This window comes from Lactuca sativa, chromosome 5 (assembly GCF_002870075.4).
Source record: "Lactuca sativa cultivar Salinas chromosome 5, Lsat_Salinas_v11, whole genome shotgun sequence".
NCBI classification, from domain to species: Eukaryota; Viridiplantae; Streptophyta; class Magnoliopsida; order Asterales; family Asteraceae; genus Lactuca; species Lactuca sativa.
The window spans coordinates 284,225,678-284,243,510 of NC_056627.2; the positions used below are offsets into that span (position 1 = coordinate 284,225,678).

General features: G+C 41.7%; 1 protein-coding gene across 1 annotated transcript; it reads left to right on the forward strand.

The window, feature by feature from the left end:
- Positions 1-2,082: 2,082 nt before the first annotated feature.
- Positions 2,083-2,652, forward strand: LOC111910167 (uncharacterized mitochondrial protein AtMg00810-like). The gene has a single exon (XM_023905943.1). The coding sequence runs from the start codon at positions 2,083-2,085 to the stop codon at positions 2,650-2,652; it is 570 nt and encodes a 189-aa protein (XP_023761711.1).
- Positions 2,653-17,833: the final 15,181 nt, after the last annotated feature.

Consider the following 17,833-nt stretch of genomic DNA (forward strand, 5'->3'; position numbering starts at 1 on the left):
GTGTGGTATTTTGGAGAACTCACTATGCATTTATACTTATAGTGTTTTGTGTATGTGTTTCAGTGACCAGTGAGGATCACGGGAAGGCGTCGGCATGATTTGTACACACTGGCAGTAGATTGTGTTTATTATTATTATTATTTTGGGACACATTTCATCGTTATGATATTGGCACATGTGATTTTGAGAACATTATATGAGATTCTATTGTGGTTGAAAAATGAAAAATTATTTTGAAAAATCACGTTGTTACAGGTGTGATGTGTACGATCACCCGGAGCTAGAAAGTATACCCCAAGTTACCACATTGTTCTTTGATAGATGTTTCTAGTAGAACAACATACTAGTGATAGGCTAGGGATCTTCAGGAATTGCATGATAGAATTGCCTGATAAATGATGCCTTATTCCTAGAGAGTTTCTTTCTTATTGTTGTAGGACTCTTTCGGGTGTGAATTAACTATTAATTGAATACGTTATGTCACATACTACATGGGTTAAATAATTTTAGAGTGAAGGATTAAGTTCTATTGCATAGCTCTTGTCTAAGTCTAACCGTTGTAGGGTTGAATCTTTTAATCTAAGATTACTTAAGGTATGTTGCATGTGATTTTATTCATGAAGTAGTTAACTAGCACCAATGGGGGTCGTTCTGAAGTTGATGGGAGGGTGAGATGTGGATCCTAGGATAGTCTGGGAGTATGTGGTGCTCATGATGCGCTTTTTACAGGGGTTGAGAGTATCATTATGAGTGAGTATGGACGTAGTCGGCCAGTTTTGGAATGCTTAGCCGCTCTCTAGAGGGCGAGGATAGGATGTATGCATATCCTAGTAAAGGTACAATGGCAGCACCAGAGCGGCTCTGAATGGACATGGGAGCCGGAGGACGAGATGCGAGACCTCTACCCGGACTTATTTGGACCAACAGATTTCAAGGACGAAGTCTAGTTCAAGTGGGGGAGATTTGTAACACATGTTCCAGGTATTACTTAATTTATTTAAGTTTTAGGGTTTTCTGCATAGACTCGGTGAGTGGAGACATTTTGGTGGACGTTGGATCGAGACCTATTCGACGAGTCAGAAGGCTCGACTCGATGATTTGGGAATCCACTCATTTTGAAAATCCTTTCATTGGCCATGTTGTCCCTAAACTAATTCAATATGATATTGATTCTCCTATACCTAACAACCATTTAAATAAAACAACAAATGAGCCATATACACATGATTCAAGTCCTATAAATGATTCCAATTCTATTCCTGGATTGGATTCCAATGAAAGTTCAACTCTTTTCGATCAATAAGATACACCTGATCCTATTGTTCATCAAAGACCAATCAGAAATAGGGGTCCTCCTACATACCTTAAAGATTACCATTGAAAATTAATGGAATCCACAAATCCTTATTTTGTTCCTCCTTTCACTAAATATCCTCTTTCTGATGTCTTATCTTATTCTCAATTGTCCAGCACACATATAGCATACACTCTTGCCATTTCAACTGAAAAAGAACCCTCAGATTACAAAGAAGCAGCTTTAATTCCTGAGTGGAAACAAGCTATGGAGGAATAAATTCATGCATTGGAATAAACAACACATGGACAATAGTACCCCTACCTCCATATATAAAACCTTTGGGTTGCAAGTGGGTGTTTAAACTCATAAGAAAGGCAGATGGATCTATTGATAGATACAAGGCTAAATTGGTCACAAAAGGGTTTAACCAACACGAAGTGTTTATTTTTTGGATACTTATTCACCTGTTGCAAAGTTGGTAACAGTTAAGATGATATTAACAATTGCTGCTCAAAAATCTTGGCTTTTGATTCGATTAGATGTTAACAATACTCAATCTCAAGCAGATTTTTCTTTGTTTACGAAAGGACAAGATGGTAATTTTATGGCTTTACTTGTATATGTTGACGACATTGTTATAACTGGTGCTTCTATTCAAGCAATTGATGATATCAAATAGAGATTGAGTGATCATTTTCGCTTAAAAGATCTTGGAAAATTGAAACATTTCTTGGGTCTTGAAATTGCACGATCACCTAAAGGAATTGTTATCTCTCAACGCCAATATGTATTGTATTTTGTTACAAGATGCAGGCATGTTAGCTGCAAAACCAGTCTCTTATCCCATGGATCCACGACACAAGTTTTCTGATTTTGAAGGAGATCTTCTTGATGATCCTTCTCAATTTCTTCGTTTAGTTGGACGATTGTTATATCTTATTATAAAAAGACTAGACATTGCATATTCGGTTAATCGTTTAAGTCAAGGAATGTCTTCTCCAAGACAATCTCATTTTCAAGCAGCTCAACATTTACTTCGTTTCTTAAAACAAAGTCCTGGTCAAGGATTGTTTTTGTCTTCAAAGTCATCCTTGATTCTCAAAGCTTTCAGTTATTCAGATTGGGCTGGTTGCTTAGACACACGACGTTCTGTTACTGGTTTTTGTATCTTTTTGGGTGAAGCTTTGATATCGTGGAAGTCAAAGAAACAAACAACCATTTCTCTAAGTTCAACAGAAGCAGAGTATCGAGCTCTAGGATCTACCACTGCTAAGGTTATTTGGTTACGAAACTTATTACGAGATTTTGGCATACAATCTTCAAATCCTACTTTAATCTTTTGTGACAACAATTAGCTACAAATCCTATATTCCACGAACGTACTAACCATATAGAGATAAATTGTCACTTTATACGCCATAAAATTGTGGATAAAACGATCAAATTGATGCCAATTCATACTTCCAAACAACTAGCATATATTTTATCAAACCCCTACCATATTCAAAGATGCAATCGATTACATCCAAGATGTCGCTTAAAGATATTTTTAAGCCTCCATCTTGAGGGGGGATATTGGGAGTTAATAATCGTGGAAGTCAAAGTTTATGCAGAATCAACAAATATAGCAAGAAAGAGTTACTTTGAGGGCTTAATTGTTACTTATGTTATTAGAAGGATTAGAGTGTAAATTTTGGTAATTAGACGCTCTTCTTCTTGTTTATATATACTCCTTTGTTTCTTACAGAGATGAATAATGAGAATTTATGATCAATTTTCTTCATGTAAAAGTTATCATGAAAAGGCTAGGGTTGATAGTTTTAGATTCCAGGTGGGTTGGAAGATGTATTTTATGTAAATTGCCAGGTATCAAATTCTCGAGACTTTATGAAATTAAGATGTAACTCTATCTGAATTCCAAAAAAAGGATAAAGTTTCAAGTGGTTAGAGGTTTGTTTAATCTATTGATAGATTCAATGATTTGGTGATGTCAGTATACGTTACAGTTGGTCATATCTTTTTTATTTTAGTAATCAATTGGTTAATTACGTGGAAGAACAATAAATATATTCCTTCACTCAAGTAATACATACACGATTGATGCTTCTTTATGACTCGCTTAATGATGATGGGATCAAGCAGGCGCAGACGCAGGAATAACTAGCAGTAGTTGCACAAAAAAATCCGATAAAATAAAATAACATAGACCTGGAAAAGGGGTTCGTGTTGGGTCGGGTTTGTGTCGGGTCGGTCAAGATTAACAAACCCATGACTTGTGTATAAGGAAAGGGTAAACTTGAGAGTGAGAAATGGGTATCAAATTAGATAAATAAAAATAAGGAAAATTAGTCCAATACTTAGATGCAAGTTATCAACAAGTGAACAGAAGCTTTAATAGGCAAATCATATATGTATATTTTTACTTTCCAAGCAAGGGAAAATGACTTGAAAAGCAGGGTGAGGATGTTTCAGTTTTATCATATATTTATATTTTTTATTTTATAAGGGAAATCATATATGTATATTTTTACTTTCCAAGTGAACAAAAGCTTTTATAAGGGTAAATATGTTTCATTTTTATCATAATGCAATCCAGCTCCAAGACTAGCCGAAAGCTATATCAAGTAGATGTGTTAAAGTCCATGTATCAAGCTCTTTGTTAAGCTGCAATATTGGAATCCATATGATTTTTTAGTGCAGGTTGTTTATTTCAATTAAAAAGAAGAAAAAGAAAACAGACCCTAAAGCAGGGGCAGTTTGGTCAAGCTTGAGTATCATTACAAACAAACAAAGCAGTTAACATGACTTGCTTTTATTAAGAAAATCCTAATGATGCTGCAATAGAAGAAAGTCAAGAAACTGTATATAGGGGCAGTTTGGTCACAAACTGTTAAAGCAGGGGGATATTGGTTTTGTGCGAATAAAGGGGCAATCAGTCAATTTATCCATTAACACCACCTTAATTGACTGTTAAATTGATGTCACCAAGGCTGTGGAAATCCATTTCACAAAAGATGCCATTTCCAATAATTTTTTATTAACCCTAAAACATCTAAAAAGGTAAACCCCAACTACATTAAAGTTCAACACTAGAACATTAAAAACGAAATTTTTGTTTCGGTTATATTGGAGATATACCTAGTGCTTAGATGAATTCTGGTGGGTGGTGGTGGTGCTTCTTCTCTACCGATGGTATAGGGTAGTCGTTCTTCGTCTCTCTCCATGACAACGTTCGTATTTGCATATTAAAGTGCGAGAAAGAAAGAAATCGTGTACCTGTGTTGTGGTCTCTTTGATATTGGAGAGGGAGAAAGATATCCAAAAATTTTAGAACCGAAAATGCGCCAAAATGAATTGAAAAGTCGCCCAAATTAATTTTGTGAAAACTTTTGAGATCAAAAAGAATTTTTGCTGAGAGTGGGACTTGAACCCAAGACATCTAACCAACTCAACTATTCAGTTTTTGATAATTTATCTAAACTATAATAATATAATCATTTGTTTGTAGGTGTACATTAATAGAAAAAAAATCGAAAAATTTTGCACTACGTCCGGAAAAACTAGGTGTTGCCGGTGCCACTATGGGCACCATAGTAAATCCGCTCCTGGGATCAAGAGATTTTATTCAGTAAGTCCATGAGCTTTATATAAAGGTGACCATTTTTTAATCTATCTTTTTGTCAAAGACTACGAGGGAAATTACTTTAAGTTAAATGTATCATTTAGGCACTATGTTGTATAATATAAAATGTTTACATGACATTTTTTTCAGATACTTCTAAATCCTCTCTACCTATAATGATCATGTTTTACATCTTCACATTTTGATACCAAGTTACAAGCCCTTGCAAGGAAATACCTACGAGTCCTTCATCTTCCATGACAATGTCAGTTATGTATTTGATTTTTATGGTGACAATGGAAGCTTGACTACAAAACTCTAAATGTATCTCTTTTGAAATGAAATATTTAAGATGTAAAGCCAACATGAATCATGTGTTATTTTCTTGTCATAGATTCAGATTCACACCCGAACAATATTTTGTTGTATTAACTTTTTACAACTTTTACACATTTTTTTTTTCAATTTCCCACAATGGGCCATATCCATTTCACAAAAAAAAAAAATTGTGCAGCATTTTCATAGATACAAGATTTAATTAAAAAAAGTATTTTTTACCCATGGGTTTGATAAGAGAAAAAGTAGTGTGAAACCCATGTATATAACCCACATGTAAGGTCCCTTGAGGAAGGTGGGTCCCTTTGAATGGACCAATCTTGTGAGTCTCCCTGATCAACATCATAAGGTGACCATGATTGGTTTGGTTCTTCTTCAGCTGACAACATTTCATCATCCCACAAATAACCAGAAGAGCCTTGCCTCCTCACCCTTACACTTGATCCCTGTCCCCATGCCATTTCACTGTGTGTTTGATGAAAATAGAAAACCTCTTTTGAGTTTGTAAGGATACATGCAAGGAGGATTTATATTCCTGATTATTCTCCAATGTTGGAATATAGAATACAAGACCAACTCATGTTGCCAACTTTTTGGAATATAGAATATAATACTAGGTCGTGTTGCCAACTTGTAGGATTATAGAATATAAGACCAATTAAATCATTATTATATAAAAGTTGATTTACGGTTTATACAATATTGTCAAACACTGATAAATTAGTGATTATAAATGTTTATATAGAATGATTGACAATTTGATAAGATGATGGAATCTGAAACATGCTTTATCAAATGCAAACCATAAGAAGATGGAATCTAAAACATGTGTTATTGGACGTAAACATACCATAAGAAAATGGAATCCCAACCATGGAATTTGTGATTCACGTATTATAACTTGTGGTTTCACTTGTTCCATTTGTGTTAAAAAAAATTCATCCGCCCCCAAAAATGGCGATCAGACTCTAAACAGCCTAGTGTAGTTTTTTTTTATGTGGATCACTAGTGATGCAAAGTTATATAAGTTATGATTCACATACATTGTCGTTTTATAAAATAGTGCTTGAAAGGTGTTGTTCACGGTTTTATATTGCACATATGCGGCTTACAAAGATTGTAGTAGTTGCAAACATGGGTGATCCTTAGGGACTTGCTTTTAATTCAAAAAATACACCACGCTAATCATGCTAGAATTAAGATGCATTACAGGTAAATAAGGGGATTTCGAAAACAAGTAAATTAGATTATAAGACAATAAGATAAGCATAACCTAATTGACATTCAGTATAATTGTCGGAAAAACATGATTATAAGTAGTGATTGTGAAATGGTCTCTTGAATTCTTTGTAGGTTGGTCATAACAAGATCTAGTGATCATATTTGTTTACACTTAAAACAAGTTCTTTAACCAAGTTACTTAATTATCCAATTAGAATAGTTCTTCAAACGCAACTACTTTACTAGAGTATTACTAAACAAATTTTTAGTAACTTTGTGTGAATTGCATTAACACTCGAACAACTTATCAACCTATGAAGATCATAAGTTGGTAGAAACTTTGTCTTTTAAATTGGAGGTCCCCGGTTCTAATCTGAATGTTGGTAATTTATACTAACTTAGTAGTTAGTAATACTAACTTCTCACCACTAACCAACCCTTAAAAAAACTATGAATTTCATAATGCCAAACAATATGTATTACAAAATCAACGACATTGTTTGTTACTTAAATTGATCTAACAGTTGATCACGTGATCAAACAACCATCATAACCATATATTATCTAAATCATATTGAAATCATCAAATTCAAATTGAGACAGCAAGGAATTATATAAACAAAAATCATAAAGAAAAAAGAAAAGAAAAAAAGAAACACAATCAACAACTTTACATGTCAAATCCAAAACTTGTCATATAATTACAAACAAAATGTCAAAATCAGTGATTTAGTCACTTAACTTCCAAGATTTAATGCAATAAACAACAATAAATGAACTTACAAACAAAATCAAATGATTATTTTGATGCTAACTGGAAATCGACCAAATTAGGTTTTAAAACACCACCCTTTGTCCCACAATTTAAAGTATTTAAACCAAAAAAATTCATAGCAGGAAACTGTATGAAATGATAAAGTTAAATTTGTATAAAACTGAGTGTTTTCTTTCGATATTTTTCTCTTTAAGGTGTTAACACACATGATAGGAGTATGTTTGGTATAATAAAAAAGAATCACAAAAGAATAGAATAACCATGGTACTGGAGAAAGTTATAACATTTAAAATTTGCAATACAGAGCTCGTTGGTATACTTATTCTTGTACGTTTAAAACAAGGTTAAGTGTATAAACTCAAGAGTTGGTCACTAGAGGTTGTCCTACCATAGGCTTTCTATAACTTCCTATATCTATTACGAAGTAACATGCAATTACACCAATCAAAGGTTATTTTTCGTGTTGTAATGTTGTCTATGGATAACAAGGGGAATGTTTTGGTAAACATGAGTGAAATATTTTAGATTAAAACGAATGAAAAACATAAGAAATGAAAGATAAAGAGAAGGGAAAAGAAATATTCCCTAACTATGAATGGTTTGATTAAATAGATGTATTCGGTCTTTATTGATATTTAGGACCATATATTTTTTTGGTACTTTTTTTTCCCTTTCCTTGTTTATTTATTTATATTTTTGGTACTCTTTTTTTTTCCCTTTCCTTGTTTATTTATTTATATTTTACCCCTTTTTGTCTAGTATTTTTCTTATTTTTATATGCTTTTACAACTACACATCTTTTGACACGATAACAAATTAAAATCAATAATCACGGAAGAATTTTCTCATAAAAACCTAAGATTGGGTGACCGATAGTGCTTGGTGAATTCAAGTATTTTATTTCGTTTAAATAAACAAAAGACTTAAGGCTTAAAACGGGTCGCAAAAAGAGTAATTTGTTTTTTAAAGTGGGTAGGCGACTAAATGGTTTTAAAATTTAATTATCTTAATATGAAAGATATTGTAGCACCCGGTTCCTGGTACGTAAATGTTATTTGAGTATTTCCTTTCTTTTAGCCTTGGACTCGGAGAGTCATAGGTCCGACTCGCCGAGTGGATGCGGGACCCGGGACACGTTTAAGTTAGTGACTCGGCGAGTCCATATCCTGGACTCAGCGAGTCACAGCTGTTGGATGAAACTCTAAGTTTCAGGGGTTTGTACCCTATTTAAAGGACTTATCAGCCCCAAGCCGGCCCCCATTGACCCTTAAAGCCCTGTATCTCTCGTTCTAAGCTATTCTTTGAGAGTTTGAGGTTAGTGTGTGTGTTTTTGAAGGCTTTGAAAGAGGAAGGAAGTAGATCCAGAAGAAGGGAAGCCATCCAAGCGTTATTTGTGTTCTTCCAACAGTTCCTTTGAGGTATAACCCGTTTTCCCCTTGATTCTATGCTTAAAACTTCATTTGGGTCCTTCTTGATCAAATCCCCAAGCTTGTATGTGCCTTGTATGTTGTAATAAGGCGTTTGGCCTTTGAATCTAGGCAAGATTGAGCTCCAGGGGCTCAGATATGTTAGCTTTTTGGCCCCATGTTGCTTATTAGCCCTAGATCTACCCTTTTGAGACATTTTGAGCCCTAAAATCCATATTGGTGAATATCCACACGTAAAGTTGGAAACTTTACGTGTGATTCGTGTCCTAGAAGTCCAGATCTATGAATGACATGGACTGGAATCGAGCAAATCCGTGTATTCAGTAGGTGCATGGCAACGACTCGGCGAGTCGTTCATATGATATATGTGTTAATATGATAGAATTGCTAATACTTGCTGTCTGCGTGATACTTGTATGTTATGAGTTAGCGGTTGAGTGTGGGCAGGGCCCGTATCTCTCCGAGGTTGGAGTGTGGGCTAGGCCCGTATCTCCCAGATAGCGAAGTGTGGGCAGGGCCCGTATCTTCACAAGTGTGGGCGAGGCCCGTATCTCCCGGCTAGTGAAGTGTGGGCAGGGCCCGTATCTTCCCGAGTGTGGGCAAGGCCCGTAACTCCTAGCTGAACAATGGTTGTTATATGTTGCATGGTATGTGGTATAATGGGGGAACTCACTAAGCTTTGTGCTTACAGTTTTCAGTTTTGGTTTCAGGTACCTCCTCAGCTAGGGGAAAGGAGCCGGCGCGGTAGCAGCACGTCACACACACACACACACACTCTCCGGTTTCCGCATTTACGAGCTTCACTGGGATTTGTACTTTGATATTTGATTGAATGTATGAATTGGCTTTTAGACATAGTTCACTTGTGTGATAATTCGATCAGACAATGTTTTAGTTGTTAATATTTTCTAAAGGTAATGTTTTTAAAACGAAAGTTTTGGTCATGAAAATTGGGTCGTTACAGATATTAGAAATACCGAATACGAGATGACATTGTTATGGTTAAAACAGTACTTCAATAAATGATAAATGATCTCAATCAGAGTAATAAATGTAAAATCAAAATACACGACAATCAATTTATGTGATCCACACGATGAGGATGATCGGCTACGTTCACGACGAACACGAGAGAGAGAGAGAGAGAGAGAGAGAGAGAGAGAGAGAGATTTATTATTTCCTGTTGTAAAGTTTTTTTTCGTACGATACATTAGATTTACAATAAATAACACTATTTATAGAGAGATTGACTTAATAAAATGTGCCAAAAAAAGGTCATGGGCCGAAGTCAATACTGACAAAATTGCCCCCCATTGAACGTGTGAGTCAAAACTTGCTCTTTAAGAAAACATGTCATGCTGCTCGAGCACTTACTGATCGCTTAAGCAATGTTGGCTTCTTACTGCCATAAGCAGCACTGCGTATGCGGATCACCCTACTTCCATAAGTAACTTAACCTACATACTCAACATACATTATTTGATATTATTATCCTCACGATGAGAGCTAAGTTGTTGATGTGTGGAATTTCATACTAAAGATCCAAAATTCAAATCTTTAAAACCCCACACGATTAGCCATATCATAGATTCGACATCAGAAATAGATGTCCAAATGGTTTTGGTCTATATTAACTTGGTGACAAAGGTGTTTGTTTGGATGGATTGATTCGATGTGATACAATCAATTGAATCTAAATTGATTTTGATTGTCAAAACATGGATCAAAATAGTCCAAAATAAATCTGAATTTTAGTGAATCCAACCAAATTACTATTCAGTTTGATTGGCTTTTATAATTCGGTTTTCAAGAGCTGGAACATTAAGAAAAAAATATAAAATTTGAAAACTTCATAAAAGAAACAAAAACATATTATCTAGTTGTGTATTAGAATTTATAAACAACTACTAAAAAATATATATTATAGTTTAATATTTAACATATAAAAAAACATTTAAGAAAAAATGCAGTTTTTTATTAGGTGAAACGTTTTTATCTATTTGAAAGTAGATAGAGTTAATTGAGATTGTTACCCTTATCTGAATGCTGCTTGCTTCGTGCTTGTGGGACTCTGAATAATGGGAACTAGCCACTAGGCGAATGCGTCACGTCACGTGTGACTAGGGTTGAATAATCTTAGAGTGTCGGATTTGATCCTACTGCGCAGCTCTTGTTTGAGTCCAACCGTTGTAGGGACGAGTCGGGTACTCGAAGGATTATTTGAGCCTCGTCACATGTGATGGTATTCGGGTAATGGCTAACTGGAATTACAAGGAGGCCTGTAGCAGCTGAGGACTGGTTAGAGTGGAACTAGAGATTTCCCTAGGGCAAGCCTAGGATGAGTATAGCAGCGATCAGCAGTAGTGAAAGGGATCTGGTGGAGTCGAGGCATTCCTTGAAGAAGGTACGGATAGATGTGGAAGGTAGTATGGGCCCGTACTACTGAAAGCAGAGGATCCGTACCCGAACCAAGGATGGCCAAGATAAGACCAGGGAACTTGTAAGTAGATGTGATCCCTCAGGGAGTATCAGTATCACTAATGATTGTTGTGATGTATTGCAAAATGGTGGTGCTTCGATCGAGGCCGGTAGATGGCGGTTCAGGAGAGGGGTCAGGTTCCGAGCCGATTGATGAGGGGCTACGCGAGTTCATCGCGTCAGAGATCACCAGGGGTATCCTTGAGTCGACTCCCATTATCTTTGGGTCGATCAAGGAAGGGATCATGGAGTTGATGGAGGATCGCCTTCGGGCATTCAGGAGTGATATGGCATCTAGCCAGTCAGGATCTCGCACGCTGTCCTTCAAGGACTTCAGGGGCAACGGTGTGTCGGATTTCCATGGGGTGAAAGACCCCATTGTTGCCAGGCGATGGATTGCAGACATCGAGTCTGCCCAGTTGACTAGCTTCTGCCCCGAGGGGTCGAAGGTGAGGTATGCAGCAGGATGTTTACGGGACCGAGCCCGGGATTGGTGGGAGTCAGTGGGTGACTCGTTGGGAGCCTCAGCTATCGAGGCTATGACCTGGTCGGACTTTATGACTAGGTTCAGGGCAGAGTTCGCGCCGGCGGTCGAGCTTCAGCAGCTGGCCAGGGAGTTTCTTGACATGAGGCAGACGACGGAGACTGTGGCGGAGATCACCGCCAAGTTCCGGGAGAGGGCTTTGTTGGTGCCCCAGTATGCCGGTGACGAGGACATGAGGAGGACTCGTTACCATGATATGCTACGAGTTGCATCCGGGAGCATGTTAGCTTTTTGGCTTGCCCTACCCTGGACTCCATGATTGCCAGGGCGAGGGAGAGGGAGATAGATTTGGAGCACATCCGGAAACGGAAGCTAGAGGAGGGTCAGGCAGGAGGGGCTTCGGGGAAGAAGCCCAAGGGATCAGATGGTAGGCCGAAAGGCCAGTCAGGACCGAGCCGCTGCTGGAAATGCGGCAGGACGCATATAGGGGCATGTAGGATGGGTTCAGTAGGCTGCTACAAGTGCGGCAAGACAGGACACATTAGCAGGGATTGTACTGCTCCAGTTTCAGCTATTCAGACATCGGAGTTGCTGTGTTTTCACTGCAACCAGAGGGGCCACAACAAGGCCAATTGCCCCCAGTTGACAGTTTCAGCGCCGGTGAAGGCGCCCGCTCCAGCGACCCTGCGGATCACGGATGGCCGGCAGGGCAAGTCAGAGGCTCTAGTGGTGAGGAGCCGAGCATTTCAGCTGACTACCGAGGAGGCACGCGCCGCACCCGATGTGGTGACGGGTATGATCCTTTCCCTCTATCTTATTTTTATTATGTTATGTTATTGATATGTGCTCTGTATGTATGCGTATGCTTTAGGATCGTTCCATGTGAACGGCCTCCCAGTCCAGGTGTTATTCGATTCGGGTGCATCCCGATCATTCGTTTCCCTTGCGCTTAGCAGGAAGTTTCATGAGTCATCGGGCGAGTTAGATTGCCTTTTGGAAGTGGAGATTGCTGACGATCGATCGGTGCGAGCATCGACGGTATTTCGAGATTGCGTGCTGCGTTTGTTTGAGGAGCGCTATTTGGTAGATTTGGTTCCCATTCCGTTGCGTGGGAACAAGGTGATTATTGGCATGGATTGGTTGAGCCCTAATGGGGCGGTGATAGATTGCGCGCAGCAGCTAGTGCGGGTCAGGACCCCAAGAGGGGGAGAGTTAGTGATTCATGGCGAGAGACCCCAGTATGGACCCGCTGTATGTTCAGCAGCGAGGGCTAGGCGCTACCTTCAGCAGGGATGCGCAGGTTACGTCGCGTATGTGATGGATACCCGGGAGACGGGTAAGGCGACAGTGAGCGAGGTTCCGGTGGTCCGAGACTTTGCAGACGTCTTCCCAGAGGAGCTTACTGGGATACCTCCGGAGCGACAGGTGGAGTTCAGGATCGACCTTGTTCCTGGTGCGGCTCCGATAGACAAGGCATCGTATCGGTTGGCTCCTCCCGAGATGCAGGAGTTGTCTACGCAGCTGCAGGAGCTGCTAGACAAAGGGTTCATTCGTCCGAGCAGTTCGCCCTGGGGAGCCCCGATTCTGTTTGTGAAGAAGAAGGATGGGTCACATCGGATGTGTATAGATTATCGGGAGCTGAACAAGGTAACGGTGAACAACCGTTACCCGCTTCCGAGGATTGATGACCTCTTTGACCAGCTTCAGGGAGCATCTTGGTTCTCCAAGATTGATTTGCGTTCGGGTTATCATCAGATGAGGTTCAGGGAGGAAGATATGCAGAAGACCGCGTTTCGGACGCGCTATGGCCATTATGAGTTCGTGGTGATGCCGTTTGGACTCACCAATGCTTCTGCCGCGTTCATGGACCTCATGAACCGCGTATGCAGACCGATGCTGGATCGGTCTGTGATAGTCTTTATCGATGATATCTTGGTTTATTCCAAGACCCGGGAGGAACATGAGGAGCATCTGAGAGAGGTGTTAGAGACCCTGAGGAGGGAGAGCTTGTATGCCAAGTTCTCCAAGTGTGAGTTTTGGTTGCGCGAGGTGCAATTTCTGGGACACCTCGTCAACCAGAACGGGATTCTGGTCGATCCGGCCAAGGTCGAGGCCGTGATGAGATGGGAGGTTTCGAAGTCTCCATCTGAGATTCGGAGTTTCCTGGGATTGGCAGGCTACTATCGGAGATTTATCCAGGATTTCTCCAAGATAGTCGTGCCCCTGACGCGGCTGACGAAGAAAGTCGTGGTCTTTCGGTGGGGGCCCGAGCAGCAGGCTGCATTTGAGACACTGAGGCAGAGATTGTGCGAGGCGCCGATCCTAGCCCTGCCAGAGGGCGTGGAGGATTTTGTAGTTTATTGTGATGCGTCCATTTATGGGTTGGGCGCGGTGCTGATGCAGAGGGGGCATGTCATTGCCTACGCTTCGAGGCAGCTCAAGCCTTACGAGGCGAACTACCCGACGCACGATTTGGAGTTGGGGGCGGTGGTCTTTGCCCTCAAGATTTGGCGGCATTACCTCTATGGGGTTCGATGTACCATCTACACGGACCACAAGAGTTTGAGGTACCTCATGGATCAGCCGAATCTGAACATGAGGCAGCGTCGGTGGTTGGATGTGGTAAAGGATTATGATTGCGAGATCCTTTACCACCCGGGGAAGGCCAATGTGGTGGCCGATGCACTTAGCCGCAAGGCGGCGCCGATCAGGGATGTCTTCTTGAGGATGACCGTGGTGACTCCCCTGTTGGAGCAGATTCGGGAGGCTCAACAGGAGGCTATCAAGGAGGAGCATCGGAAGAGTGAGTGTGTGGTAGGTCAGGTTTCCTCCTTTGATTATGATAGCCGAGGGCTTTTGACACTACACCGTAGGGTGTGGGTGCCGTATCACGGAGGCGTGCGCCAGATTTTGATGGAGGAGGCGCACAAGTCCCGATTCTCCATTCATCCCGGGGCGACGAAGATGTATAGGGATCTTCGTCTAGACTATTGGTGGCCCTGCATGAAGCGGGATGTGGCATGGTATGTCGAGCGATGTTTGACCTGCAGGAAGGTCAAGGCCGAACATCAGAGACCGCATGGAAAGATGCAGCAGTTGGATGTTCCACTGTGGAAATGGGAAGATATCACGATAGATTTTATCATGAAGCTTCCCAGGACCGCACGTGGAGTGGATTCGATTTGGGTCATCGTGGATAGATTGACCAAGAGTGCTCACTTTATCCCGATTCAGGAGAGCATATCGGCCGACATCTATATCAGGGAGATTGTGGCACGGCATGGGGTGCCAGTATCGGTGATCTCGGACAGGGATGTGCGTTTTACTTCCAAGTTTTGGAAGAGATTCCATGACGAGTTGGGCACTCGTCTGCATCTTAGCACTGCCTTTCACCCGCAGACGGATGGGCAGAGTGAGCGGACCATCCAGACTCTGGAGGATATGCTGCGGGCGTGTGTGCTAGATTTCGGTGGTAGCTGGGATACCTATCTTCCCCTGGCCGAGTTCTCCTACAACAACAGCTATCACGCGAGTATCGACCGCCCTCCCTTCGAGATGTTGTACGGACGGAGGTGTAGGACCCCGATATGCTGGGGTGAGGTTGGCCAGAGAGTCATGGGGAGCACCGAAGTGGTGCTCAAGACAACTGAGAGGATCCAACAGGTCCGGAGCAGGCTTCAGACTGCTCAGAGTCGGCAGAAAAGTTATGCCGACAAGCGTCGATCCGATTTAGAGTTCCAGGTCGGGGATATGGTTCTCCTGAAGGTGTCGCCGTGGAAAGGCGTCATCCGATTCAGGAAGCGGGGCAAGTTGGGCCCGCGATTCATCGGACCGTTCACGGTCGTAGCCCGGGTGGGCAAGGTAGCATATAGGCTGGATCTGCCAGCCGAGCTTAGCCAGATCCACAGCACTTTCCATGTTTCTTAGTTGCGAAAGTGCCTAGCGGACGATTCTGCAGTAGTACCTTTGGAGGATATTCAGGTTGATGACAGCCTGAATTACATTGAGCGCCCAGTCGCAATCCTCGACAGGAAGTCGAAGGATTTGAGGAACAAGAAAGTGGAGCTAGTGAAGGTGCAATGGCAGCACCGCAAGGGTTCAGAATGGACTTGGGAACCGGTAGACGAGATGATGGAGCATTATCCCGAGCTGTTTCAGGATCGAGCAGCAGACTTCGAGGACGAAGTCTAAAATAAGTGGGGGAGATTTGTAGCACCCGGTTCCTGGTACGTAAATGTTATTTGAGTATTTCCTTTCTTTTAGCCTTGGACTCGGCGAGTCATAGGTCCGACTCGCCGAGTGGATGCGGGACCCGGGACACGTTTAAGTTGGTGACTCGGCGAGTCCATATCCTGGACTCGGCGAGTCACATCTGTTGGATGAAACCCTAAGTTTCAGGGGTTTGCACCCTATTTAAAGGACTTATCAGCCCCAAGCCGGCCCCCATTGACCCTTAAAGCCCTGTATCTCTCGTTCTAAGCTATTCTTTGAGAGTTTGAGGTTAGTGTGTGTGTTTTTGAAGGCTTTGAAAGAGGAAGGAAGTAGATCCAGAAGAAGGGAAGCCATCTAAGCGTTATTTGTGTTCTTCCAGCAGTGCCTTTGAGGTATAACCCGTTTTCCCCTTGATTCTATGCTTAAAACTTCATTTGGGTCCTTCTTGATCAAATCCCCAAGCTTGTATGTGCCTTGTATGTTGTAATAAGGCGTTTGGCCTTTGAATCTAGGCAAGATTGAGCTCCAGGGGCTCAGATCTGTTAGCTTTTTGGCCCCATGTTGCTTATTAGCCCTAGATCTACCCTTTTGAGACATTTTGAGCCCTAAAATCCATATTGGTGAATATCCACACGTAAAGTTGGAAACTTTACGTGTGATTCGTGTCCTAGAAGTCCAGATCTATGAATGGCATGGACTGGAATCGAGCAAATCCGTGTATTCAGTAGGTGCATGGCAACGACTCGGCGAGTCGTTCATATGACTCGGCGAGTCTATTCGCGAGTCTCCGAGTTTGTCCCCTTTTTCGTAGTATCGAGTGAGCAGTGAGTCACGGGGTGTGACTCAGTGAGTCGGAAGCTTAACTCATCTATGGAGGTACTCAGCGAGTCAATGCCCTGACTCGGCGAGTTCAAGGCAATCTCCTTAGATCAAGAACAGACTCGACGAGTTGTTCATACAACTCGGCGAGTCTTCGCATAAGTGTTCATCGGATGAAGATGAACTCGGCGAGTTGTTCATACAACTCGACGAGTAGGATGAAGGACTTGGATATTGGTTAAGAAGGTGAACCCGTCGAGTCGTCGCCTAACTCGACGAGTAGGATCAGGATTCAGGACAGTCGTTTGCGTAGGGACTCGGCGAGTTGGAAAGCCAACTCAGCGAGTCGAGGTCAACTGAAAAGTTGACTCTGACTTTGACTTAGGGCAAGGTCAGGGGTAAAATGGTCATTTTACCCAAAGGTCAGTGAGCAGTGTTTGATTGAGTTTATTGTGGGAATTGCAGCCGGAGGGTTTCCAGAGCAGCAGCAGCAGTAGTAGGTGATCAATTCCCACACACACCAGCAGCTATTTCGAGGTGAGTTTCCTTTCCAGTAGGAACGGGTCCAAGGCACCAAGGCCGACCCGTGTAGACGAGATGTTAGTACTAGAGTGTGGGCCGAGCCCGTATCTCTGGGTTTAGTCAAGTATGATATATGTGTTAATATGATAGAATTGCTAATACTTGCTGTCTGCGTGATACTTGTATGTTATGAGTTAGCGGTTGAGTGTGGGCAGGGCCCGTATCTCTCCGAGGTTGGAGTGTGGGCTAGGCCCGTATCTCCCAGATAGCGAAGTGTAGGCAGGGCCCGTATCTTCACAAGTGTGGGCGAGGCCCGTATCTCCCGGCTAGCGAAGTGTGGGCAGTGCCCGTATTTTCCCGAGTGTGGGCAAGGCCCGTAACTCCTAGCTGAACAATGGTTGTTATATGTTGCATGGTATGTGGTATAATGGGGGAACTCACTAAGCTTTGTGCTTACAGTTTTCAGTTTTGGTTTCAGGTACCTCCTCAGCTAGGGGAAAGGAGCCGGCGCGGTAGCGGCACGTCACACACACACACACACTCTCCGGTTTCCGCATTTACGAGCTTCACTGGGATTTGTACTTTGATATTTGATTGAATGTATGAATTGGCTTTTAGACATAGTTCACTTGTGTGATAA